This window comes from Ammodytes marinus, assembly GCF_949987685.1.
Source record: "Ammodytes marinus genome assembly, chromosome: 6".
NCBI lineage: Eukaryota > Metazoa > Chordata > Actinopteri > Uranoscopiformes > Ammodytidae > Ammodytes > Ammodytes marinus.
In genome coordinates this window covers 670427-697926 of record NC_137235.1, presented here as the reverse complement: position 1 = coordinate 697926, position 27500 = coordinate 670427, and the positions used below count along the sequence as shown (strand labels likewise).

Sequence of the window (27500 nt, the reverse complement as noted above, 5' to 3'; positions counted from 1 at the left end):
CTAGCAATGTGTCTATTTACAGAGCCTAGGCTGTGTATTAACACTGGATTGTTTTACACTGGACAGGTGAGGTTTGTGTCCTTGAGCAAGACACTTAACCCCAAACTGCTCCAGGTGCGCTGTACTATGGCTGACCCTGTGTTAGGACCCCCTCTGGAGTGTGTCTGTCTGTCTGTCTGTCTGTCTGTCTGTCTGTCTGTCTGTCTGTCTGTCTGTCTGTCTGTCTGTCTGTCTGTCTGTCTGTCTGTCTGTCTGTCTGTCTGTCTGTCTGTCTGTCAGTGAGTGAGTGAGTGAGTGAGTGAGTGTGTGTGTCTGTGTGTGTGTGTGTGTGTGTGTCTGTGTGTGTCTGTGTGTGTGTGTCTGTGTGTGTGTGTGTGTGTGAGTGTGTGTGGGCGTTAATTCATATCATGTATTAGGTTATCTGGGTAATCTCTAAATTCTGCTGAAATTCTCTGTAAAGGGCACAAGATGACTTGATAAGGAGCCTCGTGCTTGAAAGTTTTCCATGACGTAGAGACCTGCGGTTCTCAGAAGCTGCTGAAGAGCGTTGACACGGAGCTGTTGGCGTCAGTGTTTGAGTGACAGTCACACTGAGACCTCGGAGCAGAATGGCTTATTTTTGGACTTTTTTTCAAGCGTAGTTCGCCCATGTATTACTGCGTCAACTCGTGCAGCTGTTTTTTCTCTGGCCCCCTCTGCATGCTGACTTCTGCTACAGCCACGTCTCCCCCAAACTCCTTATAGTGACTGCACTGATCACCATCTCCATAAGGTAAGAGAATAACTATGCATAAGTACAGCATACCACCACACTTCAAAAATACTGAACTATACCTTTAATATGCACATGTTCAAATGTCATCTTAAAAATGAGAGGCAGTGATGAAGGTTATTCTCACATCTAAAAATATTACCATTGTTTATTTTAATCATAAACGGCTTTGATCTTTACAAATTAAATTATATTCAGACACTTGTTCTTAAAATGCACAACACAAAATAATATTATTGTATGACCTACATTTAGTTAAGTTTTGTCTTGTGATTAAAGAAAAAATGAATAGATTTTGGTTTAATTTAATATATAGTTTGTACTGAATCAGAAATGTAACTTAGTAAAGTTGATGAAACTTCTTGTAACAAAATTACAGCATTTTAACTGGTTTACTGAAAAGTTCAAATGAATGCTTAGGTGTAAGAGAGAGAGAGAGAGAGTGTGTGTGTGTGTGTGAGAGAGAGAGAGAGAGAGAGTGTGTGTGTGTGTGTGAGAGAGAGAGAGAGAGAGAGAGAGAGAGAGAGAGAGAGAGTGTGTGTGTGTGTGTGTGTGTGTGGGTGTGTGTGTGTGTGTGTGAGAGAGAGAGAGAGAGAGAGAGAGAGAGAGAGAGAGAGAGAGAGAGAGAGAGAGAGAGAGAGTGTGTGTGCGTGTGTGGGTGTTAATTCATATCTTGTATACGGTTATCTGGGTAATCTCTAAATTCTGACATGCAGGCTTCATTGACCACAAGCACTCTCACATATACGCTTCATCATGCATATTAAGTGTGTGTGGTTGTGTGTGTGTGTGTGTGTGTGTGTGTGTGTGTGTGTGTGTGTGTGTGTGTGTGTGTGTGTGTGTGTTGTGTGTGTGTGTGTGTGTGTGTGTGTGTGTGTGTGTGTGTGTGTGTGTGTGTGTGTGTGTGTGTGTGTGTGTGTGTGTGTGTGTGTGTGTGTGTGTGTGTGTGTGCGTGGGCGTTAATTCATATAATGTATCAGGTTATCTGGGTAATCTCTAAATTCTGACATGCAGGCTTCATTGACCACAAGCACTCTCACATATGCGCTTTATCATTCATATTAAGTGTGTGTGTGTGTGTGTGTGTGTGTGTGGTTGTGTGTGTGTGTGTGTTGTTGTGTGTGTGTGTGTGGTTGTGTGTGTGTGTGTGTATTGTTTACGCCCCTGGCTTCTTGCTTCTTCTCAGAAATGGTGACAGCTAATGTGTCAGAGAGAGAGAGAGAGTGTATGTGTGAGTGTGAGAGTGAGTGTGAGAGTGAGTGAGTGAGTGAGTGAGTGAGTGAGTGTGTGTGTGTGTGTGTGTGTGTGTGTGTGTGTGTGTGAGTGTGTCTGAGAGTGTGAGTGTGAGTATGTGAGTGAGTGAGTGAGTGAGTGTGTGTGTGTGTGTGTGTGTGTGTGTGTGTGTGTGTGTGTGTGTGTGTGTGGGTGTTAATTCACATCATGTATCAGGTTATCTGGGTAATCTCTAAATTCTGACATGCAGGCTTCATTGACCACAAGCACTCTCACATATACGCTTTATCATGCATAATAAGTGTGTGTGTGTGTGTGTGTGTGTGTGTGTGTGTGTGTGTGTGTGTGTGTGTGTGTGTGTTACTGTGTGTCCGTGTGTGTATGTGTGTGTGTCCGTGTGTGTGTGTGCGTGTGTATGTGTTATTCGAAGCCATAGTACTTAACGTGTTTCCTTATTGTTATATGACATCAAAGGAGATAGAAATGTGCATAATATTCAGTTTGTTTGTGTGTGCCTGTCTGTGTGCGTGTGTGTCTGTCTGTCTGTGTGTGTGTCTGTCTGTGTGTCCGTGTCTGTCTGCGTGTGTGTCTATCTGTGTGTGTGTGTGTGTGCCTGTGTGTGTGTGTGTGTGTGTCTGTTTCTGTGTCTGTCTGCCTATGTGTCTATCTGTGTGTGTGTGTGTATGTGTGCGTGTGTGTCTGTCTGTGTGTGTGTGTTAGAAATGTAGGAGGGGTGAGCTGAATTTAATTTGGATTGCCATGTGTGTGACTCACCTTGCATGTGTGTGTAATTGATACAAATACAAGACTTAAACCTGCAGTGTGTAGAATTTTGGGTTTTATTTCCTAGCAGATTTTGTAGAAAGCAATTATAATGTCCATAAGTACATTTAATTTAGTGCATAATAGCTGAAAAAAACGTTTTGAATTATTTATTTTTCCCTTACAAAGGGTCTCATATATGTCCATATTTCTGCATATTTTGGACCAAGGCCTAGTGCCGCCATCTTGAAAGTGTCATAGTTGGAATGTCATCAGGTGCATTGTTTAAAATGTAGAATTGTTCTTGTCCTTGAAGGCCACTGTAACTTCTGTTATTATTCTAAAGGGTTGGGGTTACCCAGGGAGCGTTGCATTCTAGAACTTTGTAGAACTTTCTTGATGATGTCATATTACACACTGCACCTTTAACTTACCTAACTTTGTTCAGGTCAAGAGGAGAGGAAGCCCGCTGAGTTCCTGCTCGTCAACGGACAGAGATACGCTGTGGTGGGGTAAGTGTTCAGTTCAACTGGTTAATAACTTGATCATTTTAAACACAAACTCTTATTGTTATATGACATCAAAGGAGATAGAAATGTGCATAGTATTGAGTTTGTTTGTGTGTGTGTGTGTGTGTGTGTGTGTCTGTCTGCCTATGTGTCTATCTGTGTGTGTGTATGTGTGTGTGTTCCTGTGTGTGTGCGTGTGTGTCTGTCTGTCTGTCTGTGTGTGTCTGTCTGTGTGTCCGTGTCTGTCTGCGTGTGTGTCTGTCTGTGTGTGTGTGTGTGTGTGTGTGTGTGTGTGTGTATGTGTGTGTGTGCCTGTGTGTGTGCGTGTGTGTCTGTCTGTCTGTCTGTGTGTGTGTGTGTGTGTCTGTCTGTCTCTCTCTTCACAAACTGTTATTGTTATATGACATCAAAGGAGATAGAAATGTGCATATTTTTATGAACCTACAGGTTCGCTAAGACGTAGAGACCTGCGGTTCTCAGAAGCTGCTGAAGAGCGTTGACACGGAGCTGTTGGCGTCAGTGTTTGAGTGACAGTCACACTGAGACCTCGGAGCAGAATGGCTTCAGTCGCACACCTCGCCTTACTGCTGTTTGCTTTCATCAGCAACATTCACTCAGAAGAAAAGATCAGAATCCGAGAGAAAGGAGACTCTTACACCTTCAAACCTGATTTCTTCTTCTATTACAACGTCAACTCCTACTGCCTGTTCTCCAGGTCTGTTGGAGAGGAGAAGCTTGTCCTATGGAACACCTCTGACTCCTCGTCTGAGAACTCTACACTACCGGACGGCTTGAAACAACGACTGACAGTTTACATCACTAAGTGGGACAACGTTCCTCATTACATTATCAACAATCTGACCCATTCAGACTCAGGTCTGTACCAAGAGGAGTGTTGGACCGAAGGCACTGTGATATTGGAGAGAAACACCAGTATTATTATTTGTAGTAGGACAGATGAGAGAAAACTTTTCCAACTGGGAGGTGGAGACACAGTGGACCTGCCATGTGAGGACGCGGCTGACGGTCTGGAAATCCAGTGGCTCATGACTGATGAATACTATGATAGAGACTCTGGGTCAGAGACATTATGGACGAGAGTTTTTAAGGACGGTTTGACATCGGTGACGGACATTGTTAAAGGAGGATTTCAGGTGGTGATAAATGCATCAGGTCCTCGTCAGTCCAACATCACCACAGCAGTCGAAGGGAACTTCACTTGTCTTGTGATGAACCAACAGCATTGTGTCAGCAGTAGCCCTGTAGATGTATACATACCAGATGAGACAATCTACCGCTCGGTGGGAGAGACGGCCGTGTTGCAGTGCGATGGCTCCGGTGATGACGAGCCACGTTGGAAGAAGTATAGAGGAAGTTACCAAAGACCAAAACGTTTCAAAAACGAGTCACTGGTGTTTTCATCGTTAGCATTAAATGACTCAGGTCGGTACCGCTGTCTAAGCTATCACAGTTGGAATAATTTGTATCTGTATGTGTGCCCCAAATTTGGCCCCCCTGATGTAGAGCTCTTCTCAGGAGGAGAAAATGTCACTATCAGATGTATCGGAGATGTGAGTGAAGGAGGGAGATTCCGTTGGTTCATGAAGTCTAAACAAACACAAGGCAGAGTCGTTTATCAAGATAAGTTTGATAGGAACAGAATAATTACCTCTCGCAGGTCGGTTACTATCTTCAATGTCTCACTGGAGGACACAGGGGAGTATTGGTGTGCAGCAGTTAGGAAATACTGGCAGTGTCGGTCAACAGCCAAAACTCTCCTGATGTACAGAGATCCCTTTGGGTTCTACTCCACGTTCTACAAAGTGAGATGTGTAGTGGTCAGTATTCTGCTGGTGGTTCTCTGTGTGACTGCGGCAATTGCGACCTGTATAAAACCAAGTGAGTAGAGGCTTAAAGGGGTCGTTCAGTGCTGTTGAAGTGGGGTTGTATGAGGTTGTATGAGGTACTATAATAGTTAGTGTGTTACTTATGTAGATGGCGAACAGCGCAGTTATTTTTAAAAGTTTTGGGGAGACTTGGCTGTAGCAGAAGTCAGCCTTGAACTGTTGCAGAGGGGGCCAGCAGAAAAAAAGTTTCAGAAAATTTCAGAAAATATGTACACCAACAAGTTTGTTGGTGTACATATTTTTTTAAGATAGTTTTTCGGCATTTTTATTCTTTTTGTTAGACATTGTGTAGAGACAGAGATGAAATGGGGCAGAGAGGGGGATGACATGCAGAGAATGACCCGGGCTGGATTCTAACCCGTGGTCCATGAGACAGACAGTCAGGCAGTGATGAAGGTTATTCTCACATCAAAACATTTTAACATTGTTTTTTTTAATCATATATTATTGAGTATTTTAATCCATTTTATTTTTCTATTATTTTAGTTGCTTGATTGTTATGTGCCTCATTGCCTAATGACATGTTTTAGTCCTCTTTCAACCATGTATATGAGTTTGTTGATATGGCTCTATTTCTGGCAAAAAAAAAAATGATGTAGCCTATGTAGTTTTTTGCTTATTTTTTTAAGATAATTTTTCAGCATTTTTATGCTTTTTATTAGACAGTTTGTAGAGACAGAGATGAAATGTGTCAGAGAGGGGGATGACATGCAGAGAACGACCCGGGCTGGATTCTAACCCGTGGTCTACTGTTTCTAACCACTACACCACGAGCGCCCCTGAAATTATTAGCTTTTAACTGGAACAAATCTAACGCACCTAAAATGAGTGGTTTGATCAGAATAAGGCTTAAACCTGCAGTGTGTAGAATTTTGGGTTTTCCTAGCAGATTTTGAAGAAAGTAATTATAATATCCATAAGTACATTTAATTTAGTGCATAATAGCTGATTTTTTTTTTTATTATTATTATTTCCCTTAGAAAGGGTCTCATATATGTCCACATTTCTTTTGGACCAAGGCCTAGTGCCGCCATCTTGAAAGTGTCATAGTTGGAATGTCATCAGGTGCATTGTTTAAAATGTAGAATTGTGCTTGTCCTTGAAGGCCACTGTAGCTTCTGTTATTATTCTAAAGGGTTGGGGTTACCCAGGGAGCGTTGCATTCTAGAACTTTGTAGAACTTTCTTGATGATGTCATATTACACACTGCACCTTTAACGTAGGAATATATTGTACCCTTGGACGACAAACTGGGTGTTGATGAGGGAATCTAGAAACCATTTAAAAGTGCACTATGTAACTTTTGGTGTGTCGGAAAGAGGTGAACATTTTCTATGCTAAATTCTTATAACTGAATAAACAAAGTATACTCACAAGAAAATTGGGTCACAAGAACACTGTTTGTGTTTGTCGTTTACAGCAGCAGGGCCCACAGTTTGGTTCATAAACATATTCCAGTCTTACGTAATGTTCCAATTACCTCAACATAAGATTGTTTTTGATTTAGAATGATGGAATTATTCAATACTAAGAATTACATGTAGAGAAAATATGTTTTTGTAAATTAACTGCAGGCTCTGTGAATGTAAACAAATCCCCCTCCTCTGAAACTGCCTAGTGCACCTTTAATGTGTATATTAGAAGTGGGAATATGTTGTAAGCATGTTTTATGCTTTATGTTACTTTGGTTTAAATATTACATTTACTGTAATAATATTATACCTTTAAGCTTTACTTTTTTTCTTTGTAAATATTTTAATTTTGTTAGAGGAACCATTGAAATGTATGTTTGATTCAGTCATATAATTCTGGATCTTAATAGAAGGGAAATGCAAAGAAATTGGGTGTGGGGGGAGAGTGTTAAAAAAAGAACTGTAATGATGCAAATGATTAAAACATGGAAGTGGGTTTAATTATCGTATATAATTCTGTACTAGTTTGTTGGTGTACATATTTTTTTAAGATAGTTTTTCGGCATTTTTATGCTTTTCATTAGACAGTGTGTAGAGACAGAGATGAAATGGGGCAGAGAGGGGATGACATGCAGAGAACGACCCGGGCTGGATTCTAACCCGTGGTCCGTGAGACAGACAGTCAGGCAGTGATGAAGGTTATCCTCACATCAAAAAATATTACCATTGTTTATTTTAATCATATATTATGGAGTATTTCAATACATTTTATTTTTGTATTATTTCAGTTGCTTGATTTTCATGTGGCTGATTGCCTCATGAATTATTTTTGTCCTCTTTCAACCATGTATATGAGTTTGTTGATATGGCTCTATTTCTGGCAAAAAAAAATATGTATATAGTTTTTTGCTTATTTTTAAGATAATTTCTCAGCATTGTTATGCTTTTTATTAGACAGTGTGTAGAGACAGAGATGAAATTTGTCAGAGAGGGGGATGACATGCAGAGAACGACCCGGGCTGGATTCTAACCCGTGGTCCTTGAGACAGACAGACAGACAGTCAGGCAGTGATGAAGGTTATTCTCACATCAGAAAATATTACCATTGTTTATTTGAATCATATATTATTGAGTATTTTAATCCATTTTATTTTTGTATTACTTCAGTTGCCTGATTGTTGTGTGCCTTATTGCCTCATGAAATGTGTAGTCCTGGTTCAACCACTTTGTAAAGAACTATATTACATAGCTACACCTGTACCCCAAACATCTTCATTTGAGAGTCAAAGAATATAAATCTGTTGATTTTGTATCGCTGGATTTTTTTTAAAGATAATTTTCCAGCATTTTTATGCTTTTAATTAGACAGTTTGTGGAGACAGAGGTGAAATGGGGCAGAGAGGGGAATGACATGCAGAGAACAACCACGGGCCAGACTTTGTTTTCTTATTTTTGCACCCCGTCACATAGGGTGGGTCTGGTCTATTATGTGATTTTCTACTTTTTTTAAATCTTGTTTTATTATAATTTACAAAAAAAAAATGTGCATTCATGTTTTGCTTTAAAATCTCACGATAATGTGATTTCTTTTGTGAGGGGATTTTTTTTCAACACATCTATAATTGTTGTATCTAGCTGTGTTATTGCTGCAATATTATATGATTGCTTATTTTAAATGATGAATTGTCTCTCTTATATCTTACAATAAAGGCTTAAAATTAAAGACAAAACCTGGAGCCCAGTTTTCACTGTTTTGATTTATAATTTGTATGATTTTAAGCATCTTTAATCTTTAACAATCTAATATTTTGAGTCCACAAATATTATAATTTTCTGCAACTTTACGGCTTTGATCTTTGCAAATTAAATTATATTTAGACACTTGTTCTTAAAATGCACAAAACAAAAGAATATTATTGTATGACCTACATTTAGTTAAGTTTTGTCTTGTGATTAAAGAAAAAATTAATTGATTTTGGTTTAATTTAATATATAGTTTGTACTGAATCAGAAATGTAACTTAGTAAAGTTAATGAAACTTATTGTAACAAAATTACAGCATTTTAACTGGTTTACTGAAATCTAAAATTAATGTTTAGGTGTAAGAGAGAGAGAGAGAGAGTGTGTGTGTGTGTGTGTGTGTGTGTGTGTGTGAGAGTGTGTGTGCGTGTGTGTGTGTGTGTGTGTGGGTGTTAATTCATATCTTGTATACGGTTATCTGGGTAATCTCTAAATTCTGACATGCAGGCTTCATTGACCACAATCACTCTCACATATACCCCTTATCATGCATATTGTGTGTGTGCGTGTGCGTGTGTTGGACTGTGTGTGTGTTTGACTGTTTGTGTGTTTGACTGTGTGTGTGTGTGTGTGTCTGCTTGTGTGTGTGTGTGTGTGTGTGTGTGTGTGTGTGTGTGTGTGTGTGTGTGTGTGTGTGTGTGTGTGTGTGTGTGGTTGTGTGTGGTTGTGTGTGTGTGTGTTCTTTACGCCCCTGGCTTCTTGCTTCTCCTCAGAAACGGTGACGGCTGATGTAGAGTTTGATTAGCAAGAATTGAAGCTGGGGTATGCTGCTGTTAATTTGCATGTAAACAAAAGAGGCCGCCGTGCCTAGCAACATGCCCAATTACAAAGCCTAGGCTGTGTATTAACACTTAACTGGATTTTTTTTCAGCACATAGTCACTCACACTGTACAGACAGGTAGTGGATCATGAGGAGATATTCACTGATTTTAACAAAAAGTGATTTCGACAACAAGCGTTCTCCAGAATCACTGACTGCACCTTTAAATGATAGAAAGTTGTTGTGTATGTTTAAACTTTCAGATTTAAGAAAACCGATTTAATATGAATACATAACAAACAATTTGAGTTACAAGATACAGCTCTGGAAAAAATTAAGAGACCACTCCAAATGTTCAGTGTCTCTCGTTTTACTCTTTAGAGGCATATGTTTGAGTAGAATGAACATTTTGGTTTTATAATATCAACTACTGACAACATTTCTACCAAATTCAGATTAAAAATCTTGTCATTTAGAGCATTTTCAATAAGTACTGTAGAGATGAAGATTGAAGAAAAATCCAGACTGGTCTCTTCATTTTTTCTATAGGGCTGTATTGTGTCTTTGTTGCCTAATCTCAGCTGCAGTACATACACATGTTGACATTTCAATGACAACAGCTGGTCGAAATCATAATAGAAATGTTACGCAAGGATTCCAGAAATCAGACAGAGACACAGTGTGTGATGCTTAGCCAAGCTTTAATCATTAAGAAAAGACACTCAGAGGATCACAGAGTACATTGGTGTTAATGCTGTAAACACTGGGGGAACATACACAACAGAACAGTCAACTTTGGCATTAGTTTTTGATAATTTCCAAGTTATTTTGACAGTGGGAAAGGAGAACATCAGAGGCGAGTACATAGGGGAAACAATCATATTTATCTTCTGGCATTATTCAATTTGAAATAAACCCCATTTTGGAATGTGTGTGTGTATGTGTTTGAGAGAGACAGTGTGTGTGTGTGTGTGTGTGTGTGTGTGTGTGTGTGTGTGTGTGTGTGTGTGTGTGTGTGTGTGTGTGTGTGTGTGTGTGTGTGTGTGTGTAGGTGAGTCTGTGTGTGTCAAAGTTGGCCTTAGACCTTATGGCATTGTACAATTCTAATAAACCCCATTTTGGAGCAGAACAAACTCCTTCACATACTAGATGTTGTTCAGTGTCTGCAGTCTGTTATGAACCACATGTTGATGGTTCAATAGTAAATAGTTAATGGAAGTTTCTTTGGATAAAAGCGTCAGCTAAATACAATGTAATGTAAATAAAACATAATGCTGTAGATACAAACTTGTTGAAGCAAAAGGAAATATTGCATTTTAAGCGTGAAGCATTTTTAAATCTCAGTGACAGAGGGTTCAAGGGACTGATGTGGGTTCCAGTTCTAACAGATCTACAGGGAAAATAACAATATTATAAATTGGATCAAATTATTAAACTAATAACAGCGACATTGGTAATCGTTAAAATAATATATGATATCAAAGTTGGGTGTCTTAAGCTTTTGCAAAAATCTGATTAAAAATAAATGTTTATACATATTATAAAACTTAATTAAAAAAAAACAGCTTTTGCACTGTCTACAGGACTGTGTGGGCGTGGCCGTATTTAACTGTCTCCATGGCAACAGTCATTGTTTTAATAGAACGTTCAGTGATTGGTTTAAAATACTTATTATGTCATATGAACCAGAACATAGCCCGCCCAAGCCTAAACGGAATTTTCTCTAAAGTTTATCAAACTGTAATGACAATATCTTTAATGTGGATTGAAAAATACGCCTATAACTCTTTCAGATGCTTTACTATCATGAAACTAACTCTCTCTCTCACACACACACACACACACACACCCACACTCACAACTAACGATCGTGCAACTAACTCCCCACATTACATAGATAGAAGGGTTTAGTGGATTTTGGTTTACAGTTAGTTAGGGGCTTTAAAGGAAATGCAAATATATTAATTTTGTCCCTGCAGATTCATAAGACTTACAGCAGTCCCAAGACTTTTCTACTATTTACTCTGTCTGACATTCTTGCCATATTACCTGCCCTGATTGTTGTTGGAACCAAACTGAGGAGTAAGACAGGCTTCTGCAACGGGTTTCTCTCCAAATGTGAAGCAGGGGGTGCAAACTCCACGAAAACAACGGAAGATTTTTTGTCTAGCAATACTTCTTGCGAGGTTCTTGAGGGCGGTTTCCACCTGGGTTCGAGTATTTCCTTCCCATAATACAGAAAACACAAAAGCGTAATTTTCCCCCCTATTTCTTATTTGTTTTACCAGTTCAAGAATTGACCTCCGACCATTTTGAACTGCACATTGTTCAGCACATGGGGACGCATACACGTAGAAAAACAAAAAATGATCTTCAGGACATCTTCTCAACCCCATTAGAACATTCAACTCAGCATGACCATTAATATTGGGTCTACCTTCCACCACCCACCCTCTGTCTTCTGGATAGAGGCTGTTAATGTCCTGTATAGCTCTGTTATCCAGTTGTCCATTGTCTGGGATGCAGGCAGCCACACTGAACATTTTTATTGGTGTTGGTCCATACCTAAAACAAAGAAAAAACTAAATATCAGATATATAAAATCTAGTAGTAGCTTTCTTTATGATAAAGGTTCAGTAAGCGGAATGGTCAGTTTAGCTAACTTCCTGTCTGTTACTGCAGTTAGCAGTCCCCTCGCTCGTCCCTACGTCACCACATTAATGCACTGCGGTCTTCAAGCAGCGAGTTATCTAGCATCATCTCAGATCCATAAGTGTGATAAAACATGATAAAAACCATCAAAACAGAAATTGGGAAGGATTTTTACCTGCTCCGCCATTGTAGGCGCATAAACATTCACCCATCTGTTGCTCTGGCGTGCACCGGCAGTGAGACCATGGAGTGTATATAGTATATATGAGTGAGATGAGTGTCGGTTTGTAGCGTTCTCTCTTCTGATTGTATAAAAAAAATCGGGATACTACAACATTTTAATTGGGCTACTACTGCAAATCAGAATGACTTGGAGACCTGTGATATGACGTCCGCACTCTGTTGAAGTGATTGCTATAGGAATATGGAGTGATATAACACATATATCAACACAAATAAACCGCTTACTTCACCTTTAAGCATATGTATTTAATTCTTAGTTAAAGATTATTTATCATCTGATCCTGTTGAGACAAGCCGCACCGACCCCAATGCTGGGACAGAGGAGTATGTTAAAATCAATTAGTTAGTTGCACTATTTTGGAAATTGATCAATCTTTTCATTAATTTTCACAGCAAACTGCTTTTGTGTATTGACATGTTTGTGAAAGGAGTCACATCCTCTGGCCTTTCTATGTCTGCAGTTTGCTATGCAATGCTTTATGATAACTTGAGTGTTTTTTGTTGTTTAATAAATGACATTTTATGAATGACAAATTCCTAATATTCATCAGCTCAGACTTAAAGCTCTTTAGTGTATGGTTGGCTAGTTTATGTCTCATTATAGGATACTAGAGTGGATGCTGAACTGCATATTAAGTACCATTTTTTTTCTCCTGTTGACTCTTAAAACCCATTGCTGGGATCTACTATATTCACTGTATTCACTGGTAAGACTGAATTTCTTCTCTCACAAGGCAGTATTCAGTGAGAGAAGCAGAAGTCGACTTACACGTTTCTCATGATTCCCTCAATACTGGCGAGTGTTTGCAGGGTCACAGAGTCCACGGTGTCTGGAGTCCACAGGAAGAGAACCAGCATCACAGCCATCCAGCACACAGACATCTGAAAACAGGTTGAACATCAAACACCCTGATGGCCATCTCCATAAGGTAACACTAACTATGCAGAAACATCTCATACAACCACACTTCTAAAATACTGGACTATCCCTTTAGAACAGTTATGTGTGCGGTTAAAAGTAACAGACATAAAGTCTTCAAGGTTCATAGAGTCAGTCAGAGTCTTACCTTCATGGTTGATTCTCACCGGGTCTGTTGAGTCTGAAAAACAGAAAATACAGAAAAATAAGTTAGACAAAGTAATAATGACAATTTTTTTTGACATCAACTTTCTATCAGAACAGTGTAATGCTTTTTATGGAAATTAATGTTGTGTGTGTATATATCCCTCTATGGCATGGCATTGCCCTCAGGCAACAAACCACTATTTTATTCATCACACAGGCCCTTCAATTGAAAAAAACCCAAAACTTATTTATAATATCAGTCTTCTAGGAACCGAAGTTGCATGGGACACAGCGCCTCAACTTGGCAAGATGAATATCACTGCTAAATGTCTTTAGATTGCAATTATTTTATAATTATGCATGTGCATAAGTATGTAAAGACATATGTTTGATTGTTTAAAGACTAATTTTATTTTTATTTATATGCTAAAGCTGTGTTTTTCTGTTCGTTGCCTGAGGGCAACAATATGCAGTTAGACAACTTTTGTTCAGCAATATCACTAAGTGAAGTCATGTGCTCTCATACATAATTCTGATGATAATCAATGTTTTATACTTACTATTTACTCAAATTTACAGAAAGTGGACACAAAAACATTGTATGGGTGTAAGGAACATGATAAGAAGGGAATATGCGAGGTGCCAGGGTGCACAGACACAACAAAAGCCAAGTGCCATAAATGTGATGTTTACCTTTATTTCAAATCAACACGCAACTACTTCCTGAGGTTCCACACTGAATAAGAAACATGCTAACATGATGTCCACACACACACACACACACACACACACACACACACTCACTCACTCACTCACTCACTCACTCACTCACTCACTCACTCACTCACTCACTCACTCACTCACTCACACACTCACTCGTGGTATAGTGGTTAGAGACCCCCCCAATAGAGGCTCAGTGTCGTTCTCTGCATGTCACTCCCCTCTCTGACACGTTTCATCTCTGTCTCTATGCACTATAAATAAAGCAACAAAAAAAAAAATCTTCTTCTTCAGGAGTGTGTCTATGTTCCCACAGCCTGATGGTCCCACATGTCTAAGTAATCTAACTACATAATAGAGTATAGTATTTGTGTGTGTGTGTGTGTGTGTGTGTGTGTGTGTGTGTGTGTGTGTGTGTGTGTGTGTGTGTGTGTGTGTGTGTGTGTGTGTGTGTGTGTGTGTGTGTGTGTGTCACTCCTATTCTTACCTATCCCTGTCCCCTTACCCTAACCCTGACCACCCAGCTGTGATGCCGGAACCTAATAGCCAATTTCTGTGGGAGCATAGGGATGACCCCCTCACAACACACACACACACACACACACACACACACACACACACACACACACACACACTCACAACACAAACACCGACTCACCCAGCCCCCCCCCCACACACACACACACACAGACACACACACACACACACTATTTTGATGCTCATTTGGCTTGTTTTTCTATATTCTAATTATCCTGTGTATTATAGCAAACCTTGGTGATTTCGTACCCTCATAGCACAGTGTTGCTCTGAGGCAACAAACACAAATCTGAGTGGGGGGGTGGAGGGGAGTTCAGATTTGCTGATGGCTATAACAACAGGGACACCCAAGCTCCCACAAAGTGGGGTGAAATATTTTTTTCCCCAAAAAATAGAAAGTCATGCCATAGAGGGATGTATACAGTAAGTATACTCCAGGGGCCATATTACAGACACTTCCTATCTTAAGTCCTAACTTAAGATAGGAGAGTCTAAGATAGAATTGATCTGATTTGGTATCACAGAAGCAAATCCTAACTAACTTTCTAAGGGGGGGTGCTGTAAATTGGCCGAGGTGCAGCGCTATCACACAAAGCAGTAGGCTGCTGGTAAAATTAGAAATCTATAACCATGATAAAATAGCCTAATTATATTTAAATTAATTTGATTAGAATTAAGCTATTAAAACAAACTATAAAAACAAATAACATTTAAGAATTTTCCAAAGTATCCTTATAGCCTTTTTTTTTTTTTAATCCTGAATTTGAAGGACCTAGGTTTTGATTAAACATTGGGTTGTGACAATTTATAAGTGGGGGTCTGGGGGAATTTTTTGAGAATTAAATGCTTAATTTCCTGCATTCTGGTGAATTTTTATTCACCAATTTGTTCCTTTTCTGCATAGCCTACATTTGTATTCTTGAGCCCCGCTGTGATCGGTGAATGATAACCGGGGCAGTGCACGTTACAGTTGTCGAGGGGAAGGCTTCCGCGATCTCCGTTAGTTTCAGTTTACAGCCGACAAAGTTACAATCACAACGACCGCATAGACAGCGCATGGACAGCGTTTTAATGAAGCCTCTCATTCTTATTATCATAAGGGCATTGAAGCAAATGATGAAATCTAAACATTACGGCGGCCCTGGCGGTGCGTAAAAGGACAGCGCAGGTGGCAATCTCTCCTCAGCAGTGCAAGCCACAGTAAAAGCCCATCGCACAGCCGATTCCTGCCTCTGATACGTTGACTCGCAACATAATGACTCAAGGCTTTGCATTGGCTTTGGCGATTTCCCGTGTCTCTTTTTTCTCTCCACACAAAGCGGCTCTCCCATTGCATACACGCATGCCCCGGCCGCTTCTGAGAGCACAGCCAGTGTTGGTTCCACCCGAAAAAATCAAATAAACACAACTTGGACACAGGCCCTGAAGCTGACTGACCGCTCTGGTAACGGGCAGTCCATTACTGGACGCCGAATACTAGACCCCGAATATAAGACGACCCGACTTTTTTACGACCTTATGAAGTGTTAATATGTTCGCCTTTACTTGATGCATGCGCGCTCACCGGCCGGCGGGGACACAATTCTTATCAGCGGTAACTTGGCAAGATACCGGCACACACCTTGGAGGAGCAGGTGCGCAGGTGAACGTTGCATCCTGTCAGCGCGTCTTTCTCTCTCTTTCTCTCTCCCCCTGTGGTAGGGCGTTTAGCAGACTGGATTTTTAATGATAACCTAATGCTCATTAGTGCGCGCCCCTCAGCACTCTGACTGTACCGAAGTGCGCATGGGAAGGCGGGGCACAACCGTAATCTCGTCCTGGGCACGGTGAAGAAATGCGACGGGCATATAAATGTAATCTAGCCTATATAGTATATAGCCTATAAACTATATTATAGTGATTATGATCTGTCAAGTTGATGTGAGGGAGCAGGAGATGGGAAAGAGGACTTAGTCTATGAGATTGTTTACAGGGCAAAGTGTAGGGGGGCGGAGAGGGGGTGCAGGCGGTGGTGACGTTGGAAGTAGGGGTGAGGGGGGGTGCGGCCGCACCCCCCCTCACCCCTACTTCCAACGTCCCTGGTTCTATCTCATCTGACTCTCAGCCCAGCCTGACAGTATTGTGTAGGCTGACAGCTAACTTTGCTTTATGGAGCAGAAAAGGCCTTTGACTTTAAAAAAGACAAAGTTTGAGCTGTTGGTGACATCTGTGGAGAGGGTGAAGGAAGTTTTGTCTCCAACATTTTTTTTTCTTTTTTTTTAAAGAGTAATTTCAAGTCATTCTATAGCCTTTCAGTAAATACATTCACTGTGTCTCCATTGACTTGGTTTAATGAAAGAAAACACAGTTAGTCTGGGTCTAACTGAAAGGTTAGGCTGGCTGAAGGGTTATCCTAAAGTTAGGAGACTTTTTGTTTAAGATTCTGGGCAGTTAGGATGCTTCTGTAATACACTTCTCCTATCTTGACTTAAGATAGGAACATTGACTTAGGAACTGTTCATCTGTAATGGCTATTTTCCTAAATCAGGTCCTAACTCTAATTACCATGGTAACCATACAGTTAAGATAGGAATTGTGAGTTAGGAAGTTTCTGTAATACGGCCCCTGGACTCTGTTTTTCACTCTGCTTTAAGGTTCATCACAGGAGATGCTTATGATGACACACACCTTTGTGTTTTATATGAAAAGGTTGGGTGGTCCTCCCTTAAAGAGAGACGTGACGCACATTGGCATATTTTTATTTACAAAGCCTTGACCGGGAAGCTTCCTCGTTATTTAACAGAAATGCTGCAAATTTCAGATGGGCTTTATCAGACCCGCTCCACTGACATGCTTATGCTTTATGTCCCACAAGCCCGGTCTGAGCTAGGAAAGACAGCTTTTAGCTTCAGTGCCCCTGACTCCTGGAACAACTTACAGCAACAAATTAAACTAAATACCTTCATATCCTTTAACCAATTTAAACAAACTATCTTAAATCTGCCTAGCTCTACCTGTAACTGTTTTAATTAGGCTATATTGTACTTTCAACCATTTAATTTTAATTGCTGCCACTCTTCACCACTGTGTAAATGTTTCAATTGTTTTTTCTCTTCACCTGTTGTTGTGTATTTGATGTATTTGCATTGAATATTGTTTATGTATTGTTGATTTTCCTTTGAATTTGTTTTGAACTCGACATCATTGAAAATGAGGGTCACCCCTCAATTGGTCTCTCGAGGATAAATAAAAGTTAATTGAAATTAAAAATATTGCCATACATTGAATCTTCATACAAGTGATCTAACTGTCAATATGTTCTGACCTTAGTCTTGTGTAAGACAAAATAAGTTTGTTTATAACTGAGATAGTAGCTACTGGAGACTAAGATCACGTCTAAGTATGTTTGTTGGGGCTCACTATGTTAATCCTGATAAACTCTATTACATATTGCAAATGTTCTTGTGTTAATACAGTTTGCTATATCTGCTGAAGCAAGACTGCCTGACTTCAGTCATTAGTACAGACCCATTGTTGATTGTTTTAATCACTCTGTTTGCAAGTAATAAAGATCTTAATTATTTTACTTAAACGTTGTGTCAACTGGTATTTCATTTTCAACTCTCATTCTAACTAGACAAACTGTTATTTCACTGCCGCAAATGCTGTCCTAGGTAAAAAGTGCATTTCTTTTACCTGTCTGTTGAAAGAATTGTCCTGTTGGGTGATCTAGAGCGGTCCTTCTCTCTTCAGGTTTCCTCTCAGTGTTGGAAGGTGATGGAGTGAAGACAGTGTGAAAGGGGACATGCTTTATAGCAGAGAGACACCTGGGACACTCCCTCACCATCTCTCTCTCTCTGTCTCTCTCCCTCTCTCTCTCCCTCTCTATGTCTCTCTCTCTGTCTCTCTCCCTCTCTCTCTCCCTCTCTATGTCTCTCTCTCTGTCTCTCTCCCTCTCTATGTTTCTCTCTCATTCTCACACTCACACTCACACACACGCACACACACGCACACACACACACACACACACACACACACACACACACACACACACACACACACACACACACACACACACACACACACACACACACACACACACACACACACACACACACACACACACACACACACACACACACCACCTCGGACACTCCCTCACTGTGAGGTTAGATAACTGTTATCTAAACATTTATCTTAACTTTAATTAAAAATTAAAATGAGTTGTGATAAGAGATTAAAAAAAATGAAAACGAAAGTAGTTTTACGATGTAGCATGACATACAGCATATACACAACATTTACACAGGACTTAAGTTAAGTTTAGCAACCCTATAAGTAAATTTACACAAGGCTTACACAAAATGTATCTTTTCTCATCTCCCCTCTCAAGTTCCCACACTCCAGAGGGGGTCAGCCATAGTACAGACAGACAGACAGACATACAGACAGACAGACAGACAGACAGACAGACAGACAGACAGACAGACAGACAGACAGACAGACAGACAGACAGACAGACACACTCCAGAGGGGGTCAGAGCACAGGGTCAGCCATAGTACAGCGCCCCTGGGCACACACAGTACAGACAGGTAGAGGATCACGAGGAGATATTCACTGATTCTGACAAAAACATTGTTTTACTGGAAGGACAAGGCGCCCATCCACTTGTTGTCTTGACCTCGTCTACATGTCTAAATGCATTGAGTTGCTGCCATGTGATTGGCTTATTAGCTATTTTTAATTTTTTTTGATATTTTTTTTGCATTTTTATGCTTTATTGATAGTGTAGAGACAGAGTTGAAATGGGGCAGAGAGGGGAGTGACATGCAGAGAACGACCACGGGCTGGAATCGAACCCGGGTCCGCTGCTGGCCGAGGCCCATGGGGGGGGACGCCCTACCAACTGAGCTAAGGGCGCCCGAGTTATTTGTTTTTACAAGCAATTGAACAGGTTTACCTAATAAAGTGGCCGGTGAGTCTATATTATATTGCCATAAATCTTGACCTAAATAACTGTCAGGATAGTATGTACTTGAGACTTAGATCACGTCTAAATATGTTTGTTATGTCTCACTATGTTAATCCAACTGTTCTGGCATTTTGTCAACTGGTATTTCGTTGCCAACTCTCGTCCTAACTAGACAAACTGTTATTTCACTGCTGCGACGTGTTACTCAATTACACTTTGTCAACTTAGCAGGTGGAGTCAGAGATTCTGGAGAACGCCTTGTTGTTTTTCCCCTAAAATATCCATTCGGGGAATACCTGCTCATAAAAAAACTAAAGTGAATATTTGTATACATGTCCAAGTGTCCCTGGGCAAAGAGACACTGAACCCTAAATGTCTCCTGATAGTTAGCTTACACCCTGCGTGGTAGCTGCTGCTGCTATCGGTGTATGAATGTGTGTGTGAATGGGTGAATGTGTACAAAACAATGTAAAGCGCTTTGGGTCTGTGAAAAACCAGGGAAAAGAGCTGTATAAGTGGAGTCCATTTAAAAGTGAAAGTAAGTTTGTTTATAACTGAGATAGTATGTACTGGAGACTAAGATCACGTCTAAGTATGTTTGTTATGTCTCACTATGTTAATGTCAATTGTACACAAGGCTATTTTGCTTTACTCACACACACACACACACACACACACACACACACACACACACACACACACACACACACACACACACACACACACACACACACACACACACACACACACACACACACACACACACACACACACACACACACACACACACACACACACACACACACACATACACACACAGCTTCACAAAAAAACAAAAACAAAGATCAGTATGAGATTGCAGAGCCAAGCTTTATTAAGAAAGAACAATACATCACAAGGTTTTACAGTGGCATTGTGAAACAGTCCGATTCCATCAGTTACATGACATGAGTTAATAACATACATCCACATTATATTAGTTTGATGAAGAATCCACCAAATCTCATTTTATTTTGGCGATCTCTCAAATATTTTAGCTTTAATTTGAAAAACTATGATTTAATACAATATCAAATGCATTATGTAGCAGGGTAGGATGTTAACCTTTTTTTTTTTTTTACCACAAGCCTTATTAACCTATAGTGTATGTTTCAGGGCATTTTAGATCATTTCCAATTTTTAACAAATGTTGGGAAATACTGTTTCTTATATCAGAGCAAATTCAGATATTTTTTGGGGGGCATTTTGTCAATATTTCAGATCAGTTTTATTTGTATAGCCAAATATCACAAAAAAGACATTTGCCTCAGTGGGCTTTACATTCCATACAGTATGAGACCCTGCCCTTATCTATCTATCTATCTATCTATCTATCTATCTATCTATCTATCTATCTATCTATCTATCTATCTATCTATCTATCTATCTATCTATCTATCTATCTATCTATCTATCTATCTATCTATCTATCTATCTATCTATCCATCTATCTATCTATCTATCTATCTATCTATCTATCTATCTATCTATCTATCTATCTATCTATCTATCTATCTATCTATCTATCTATCTATCTATCTATCTATCTATCTATCTATCTATCTATCTATCTATCTATCTATCTATCTATCTATCTATCTATCTATCTATCTATCTATCTATCTATCTATCTATCTATCTATCCCTCTGCCCTTACACCCTTAGCTCGGCTGAGAAAAAACTCCCAGTAAAAAAACATGCTGACTAAGACACTAAGACACTAAGACACTGAGACTCCTGTCAGTCTTCAGGATTCTACTGTGTCACTATAAGCAGCTTGTAGTTAGAAGCAGAAAGCTAAAGGTTAAGCATCAAATCTTTTTTTTAAATGCCGTTCTTTTGGCAATCTGGTTGATCCACTGGCTTCTGTTTTGACTTAGACTAATTTATTGCTCATTCTCAAGACATTCATTCACAGCTCTGTTGTTGTTGTTGTCGAAGCACTTGATGCATTTGAACTCCCCTGTTGGCGGCGTATAACAGCGGAAAATATTGTCGTAGCCAAATTCAGAATTTCCAAGCTGATTCAAAGCCTCAGTTCTTACATTCAGTGGCACCGAGACCTTGCCATGTACATCATATACTCTAGTAAACACAAGGGCACGCTGCTCACAGACAGCAATACCTTCACTTTTAATTAGACCTAGGATTTTACGTTCCTCATGGGTGGTGCACTGTTCACATGGGGAAAAGTAAGAATAGAAAACCAATGTATCAGTCGCCAATTTAGCCAAACCAGCCATGTTCATGAGGACACGTCTCTCTGCATGAGCAATCATAGGTGCGGCTGCAACCAGACGGGTTCCTATGTACAGTCTGTCTGACTTTGGCTTCAATATGGTTTTCATTAATGTACCAAGGTGGTCCGCCTGAAAGAACTGCTCAAGGTTGTTCAGGTTCTGGTTCACTGGGATGGTTGAAACAAAACTGAACTGATTGTGTTTTGTTCCGCCACTCGGGTCAACGCCGATGCTGCCAAAGAGAAGAGGCACAGAAAGTATTATACTGTGTGTCATTGTACAATTACTGATACAGAGTGTGATGGAAGGAGATGTTTACATGTGGATATAAAACAATACTAAATGGATTAATGGATGGGGGTTGATTTTTTGTGATGAACATTAGTCAGTGAACTGTGTTGAGCCAAAGCTCATCCAATAATGTGAGGCTGGGTCATGTACAGATGTTAGAAAGAAAGGGCGGGAGAAGACAAAAACACAAACATACATCTCAATCTAAAACCTTTAACAAAACCTGAAGCATACATCAAGGTCATACTTCTGAGGTCTAGGGGTATTTTCTCCGATTTTACATACTTCTATAAATACCTATTTCAAATGTGCAAGAAGATATATTATACCAAAGTGTTTTATATGGAAATGTTCAGAACACATTAGGCCTTTGTTTTCTGAGGTCTACTAAGAACCTTTAGTCATCATGTTGAATTGTTTTGGCTCTTGAAGTTGCTTCTCCTAAGCCTTAGCTTCAAAAATGCAGTGGAAATTTTCCAAAACACAGTAGGGGAGTGCACAAAACATGACTAATATAAAATTTGGTCCAGACACTTTTTGGTAGAAATGTTGTCTCTACTTTCAAAGAACATTAGGAAATTAGACTGAATGAAGACTTTGAACCACATATGATGATTCATGGGATGTATACTAATAAAAGAGGAAGTATCACAAAACATTTTTCAAACAAACCATTAAGTAAATATAAAAACAATAATAACAAACTACTTTCACACTATGTATGTACTCTATGCACTATTTACAAGCTGAGTGGTAGCTGGGGAGCTTCTGGGTCTTGCTTCTCGCAGTGTTTTCTAAGCCTGTAAGGGACTGACAGTATCACAAGAACATTCCCTGGAAACAGGAGGACCTCTAGTTTGAGATGATGTTTTCATTTTTTGTTTCAGCCATATCTTCAGGAAGATATTAATAAAGATATGCGCGCACGCATATCTTTATTAATATTAATATTAAGCGCCGGCGCGTGAATAGACCTCAGAGGGTTAGACTGTTACATATTCAATATCCCAAATAACATAATTACGAATGATGCAAATGTCAATGATGGTTAAACTTGAATTTATTATTTTGGTTGATTTTAGTGACACTTTTGCCTCGTTTCCACCGAGTAGAGCGGGTCGGGTCAGAGCGGCTCGGAAAAAGTACCGAAAATAGAAGCGGCTTAGAGCGGTTAGGTGCGCTTATATCCGTACCCTACCCAACTTTTTACAAATGAAAAGCCAAAATAACCGGACAGAACCGCTCCGAACCGACCAGCTCTACTCGGTGGAAACGAGGTATTTGTAATGACCTGTAATCACATTCAGTTCTAGAGTTCACCTTTTTTTTAAATCAAGGAATCTTTTTTGTATTTTTAACAACTAAAAACAAATGAACTCACCGGTCCAAAAAGAAGTCGACAATTGTCTCAAGTCTTGCCTGCTGTGCGGCATCCCAACGTTCTACTGCATCATCCACATTGTCTACTGCTCCCACACTGTCTGCAGTAGACAGAGTGGCCAACATCACAGCCATGAAACACAGGATGGACACCTGCACACAGGACAATAAACAGCATAGTGGTGTGAGACATTATACTTATACTTATTTCTTTTCTTTAACACATGCACCACTCAAGTAAAAAAAAACATATCTCAATAGCACATGAAATAGATATAGGGATGTACATTATAGCAGTTAAACCGGCCTCATTCTGAAGTAGAGTCACTGAAACACAGTGGTTTGATGCAATCTTGCCATGTCCATATTCAAATAAATAATAAAATGCTGAATGTTTTTCCTGCAAGCATGACTTTTCATTAAAGTTATTTTGTTGTGGCGGGTATATAAGCAATAGTATTTATGTCATAAAATGCAGGACAATAAATATATATTTTTAGAATGACACCAACCCTTTAATAACTCACTGCTTAAAGTCTACAACAATTCAACTCATTTGCAGATGCTTAGCTATTACTTTAGTTTTAAAGGGTCACTGTGTAGTTTCAGAGGAGGGGATTTGTTTACATTCACAGAGTCTGCAGTTATTTTACTAAACATATTTTCTCTACATGTAATTCTTAGTATTGAATAATTCTATAATCATACAGCTAAAGTAAATTACTTTCAGGAACATGGAACCAAACAGTGTTCCAGGGATCACATTTTCCTGTGAGGGAAGTTGGTTTATTCAGTTATGAGAATAAACTTTAGAAAATGTTTCACTTCTCTGACACACCCAAAGTTGCATAGTGCACCTTAAAGCTCATTCATAATAATCCTCTTTCAGCATATTGAGCTGCGTGTGTCTGTGTTTCAACATACTGTCTGTAGATTATATCCAATCAGCCACAGACACACAGTTCATCTCCAGTTATATCATATTTAATACACAGTAGAGCAGCTCTCACTGAAACAGTCACAATAACAAACAGTCAAACAGAGGGCTCACCTTCATGGTTGCGACTCACTCTGTTGAGTCTGAAAAACAGAAAATATGTAAATATAAGTTAGACGAAGGTTACAGTAAAAATTCTAATTTGAAGATACTATTGACATCAACTTTCTATCAAAACTGTGTATTGCTTGTTATTGAAATTAATGTTGTGTATATGTGTATATATATAAATAATATATATTAAATTGCCATACATTGTGAATCTCCATACAAGTGATCTAACTGTCAAGATGTTCTGACCTTAGTTTTGTGTAAGACAAAGTAAGTTTGTTTATAACTGAGATAGTAGCTACTGGAGACTAAGATCACGTCTAAGTATGTTTGTTATGACTCACTATGTTAACTCTGATAAACTGTTGTGAAGCTGCAAATTTTGACAGACACAGTTTACTATAATTACTAAAGCAAGACTGCCATTCTTCAGTCATTACTACAATCCTATTGATGATTGTTTAATAACTCTGTTTGCAAACATTAAATAATTAATTATTTTAATTGAACATTTTGTCAACTGGAATTTCATTGCCAAATTTCATCCTAGACAAACTGTTATTTCACTGCAGAGACATGCTGTCCTAATTACACTGCTTGTGAACTTAACAGGTGGAGTCAGAGATTCTGGAGAACGCCTTGTTGTCAAAATAACTTTGTGTCAACATCAGCGAGCGGATCATGAGGACATGGTTAAATGATGTTAGGCTCTGTAAACACTGGATGTTTCTCAGCACACACACAGCACTGACAGGTAGAGGATTTTACTATTTGTATGTCTATAATCACACACACACACACACACCCACACACACACACACACACACACACACACACACACACACACACACACACACACACACACACACACACACACACACACACACACACACAGGGCGCATGCACACACAGCAACCGGCAGTGAGAGTGTGGCGTCCGTGTTTTGTGTTTTAAACTAGTTTTTAAATGTATTTTGAGTATTAAAAATCCCTTTTTTATTGATTTCATGTAATATTATAATTTTCAGAGATTTTGAATTTGGGGTTTTCATAAGCTATTAGCTATAATAATCAAAATGATAACAAATAAAAGCTTGAAATATCTCACTTTGCATGTAATGAGTCTATATAATATATTATTTTCACCTTTTAAGTTGAATTACTGAAATAAATTAACTTTTGCACTATATTCAAATTTTTCACGTTTCACCATATGTCGTCACCTACAGTATTTAAATCCTGTGCAAAAGAGCTGAGCTCCATATTTCATCAAATTTTTAATAAGTCCTTGCAGACACAGCTAAAGTCTGGAAGGATGCTGTGGTAGTCCCCGTACCAAAAACCCTTAATGATTTTAGTCCAGTGGCTCTTCTTACATCAATTATAATGAAACATTTTGAGAAATTGGTAAGGTCAGAAATAATACGAAAAACTGAGCATGTACTTGACCCCATGTAGTTTGCCTATAGATCATTTTATCTGGTTTTTACTATATGTTAATGATGCTGGTCAGTTCTAAGTGTCCTAATTGGGATTAGCACTGGAGCACTTTAAATTGTTTTGTGATGTCTGAAATTGTGTAACGGAAACACACTTTTAAACTGCAAAACAAGTTTCCCTACGGGTACAACTAAAGTAACCCAAGAGCAACTGGTTACAGAATAGGTACAAGGTTTCTTTTACCTGTCTGCTGAAAGAATTGTCCTGTTGGGTGATCTAGAGCGGCCCTTCTCTCTTCAGGTTTCCTCTCAGTGTTGGAAGGTGATGGAGTGAAGACAGTGTGAAAGGGGACATGCTTTATAGCAGAGAGACACCTGGGACACTCCCTCACCATCACACACACACACACACACACACACACACACACACACACACACCGTCTCTCTCCTCTCACACACACACACACAGTCTCTCTCTCACTCACACACACACACACACACGGTCTCTCGCTCTCTCTCTCATACACACACACAGCATTTCGGACACTCCCTCACTGTGTGGTTACATAACTGTTATCCAAACATTTATCTTAACTTTAATTAAATATTAAAATGAGTTGTGATAAGAGATTAAAAAAAATGAAAACGAAAGTAGTTTTACGATGTAGCATGACTACAGCATATACACAATATTTACAAAGGACTTAAGTTAAGTTAAGCAACCCTACAAGTCAATTTACACAAGGCTTACACAAAATGTATCTTTCCTCATCTCCCCCTCTCAAGTTCCCACACTCCAGAGGGGGTCAGAGCGCAGGGTCAGCCATAGTACAGACAGACAGACAGACAGACAGACAGACAGACAGACAGACAGACAGACAGACAGACAGACAGACAGACAGACAGACAGACAGACAGACACACTCCAGAGGGGGTCAGAGCACAGGGTCAGCCATAGTACAGCGCCCCTGGGCACACACATTACAGACAGGTAGAGGATCACGAGGAGATATTCACTGATTCTGACAAAAACATTGTTTTACTGGAAGGACAAGGCGCGATCCACTTGTTGTCTTGACCTCGTCTACATGTCTAAATGCACTGAGTTGCTGCCATGTGATTGGCTTATTAGCTATTTTTTATTTTTTTAGATATTTTTTGGGCATTTTTATGCTTTATTGATAGTGTAGAGACAGAGTTGAAATGGGGCAGAGAGGGGAGTGACATAGAGAACGACCACGGGCTGGAATCGAACCCGGGTCCGCTGCTGGCCGAGGCCCATGGGGGGGGAACGCCCTACCAACTGAGCTAAGGGCGCCCGAGTTATTTGTTTTTACAAGCAATTGAACAGGTGTACCTAATAAAGTGGCCGCTGAGTGTATATTATATTGCCATAAATCTCGACTTAAAAAACTGTCAGGATAGTATGTACTGGAGACTAAGATCACGTCTAAGTATGTTTGTTATGTCTCACTATGTTAATCCTGATAAACTGTTATGGCATTGTGTCAACTAATATTTCTTTGCCAAGTCTCATCCTAGACAGACTGTTATTTCACTGCTGCGACGTGCTGTCCTAATTACACTGTTTGTGAACTTAGCAGGTGGATTCAGAGATTCTGGAGAACGCCTTGTTGTTTTTCCCCTAAAATTTCCATTCGGGGAATACCTGCTCATAAAAAAAACTAAAGTGAATGTTTGTATACATGTCGAAGTGTCCCTGGGCAAAGAGACACTT

At 39.5% G+C, this 27500-nt stretch overlaps 1 protein-coding gene across 1 annotated transcript in view; it reads right to left on the bottom strand.

Moving 5' to 3' along the window:
* Nucleotides 1–10511: 10511 nt before the first annotated feature.
* The window catches only part of acaa1 (acetyl-CoA acyltransferase 1), a gene marked incomplete at its 3' end in the record, with an annotated part of 30820 nt that continues 13831 nt past the window's right edge, over nt 10512–27500 (bottom strand). The window contains exons 10-15 of the mRNA XM_080029842.1: nt 23278–23429; nt 21722–21837; nt 13138–13151; nt 12821–12933; nt 11594–11721; nt 10512–10546 (exon numbers count right to left, since the gene is read on the bottom strand). Coding sequence (XP_079885968.1) covers nt 10512–10546; nt 11594–11721; nt 12821–12933; nt 13138–13151; nt 21722–21837; nt 23278–23429 — 558 coding nt within the window. The remainder of the gene's footprint in view (nt 10547–11593; nt 11722–12820; nt 12934–13137; nt 13152–21721; nt 21838–23277; nt 23430–27500) is intronic.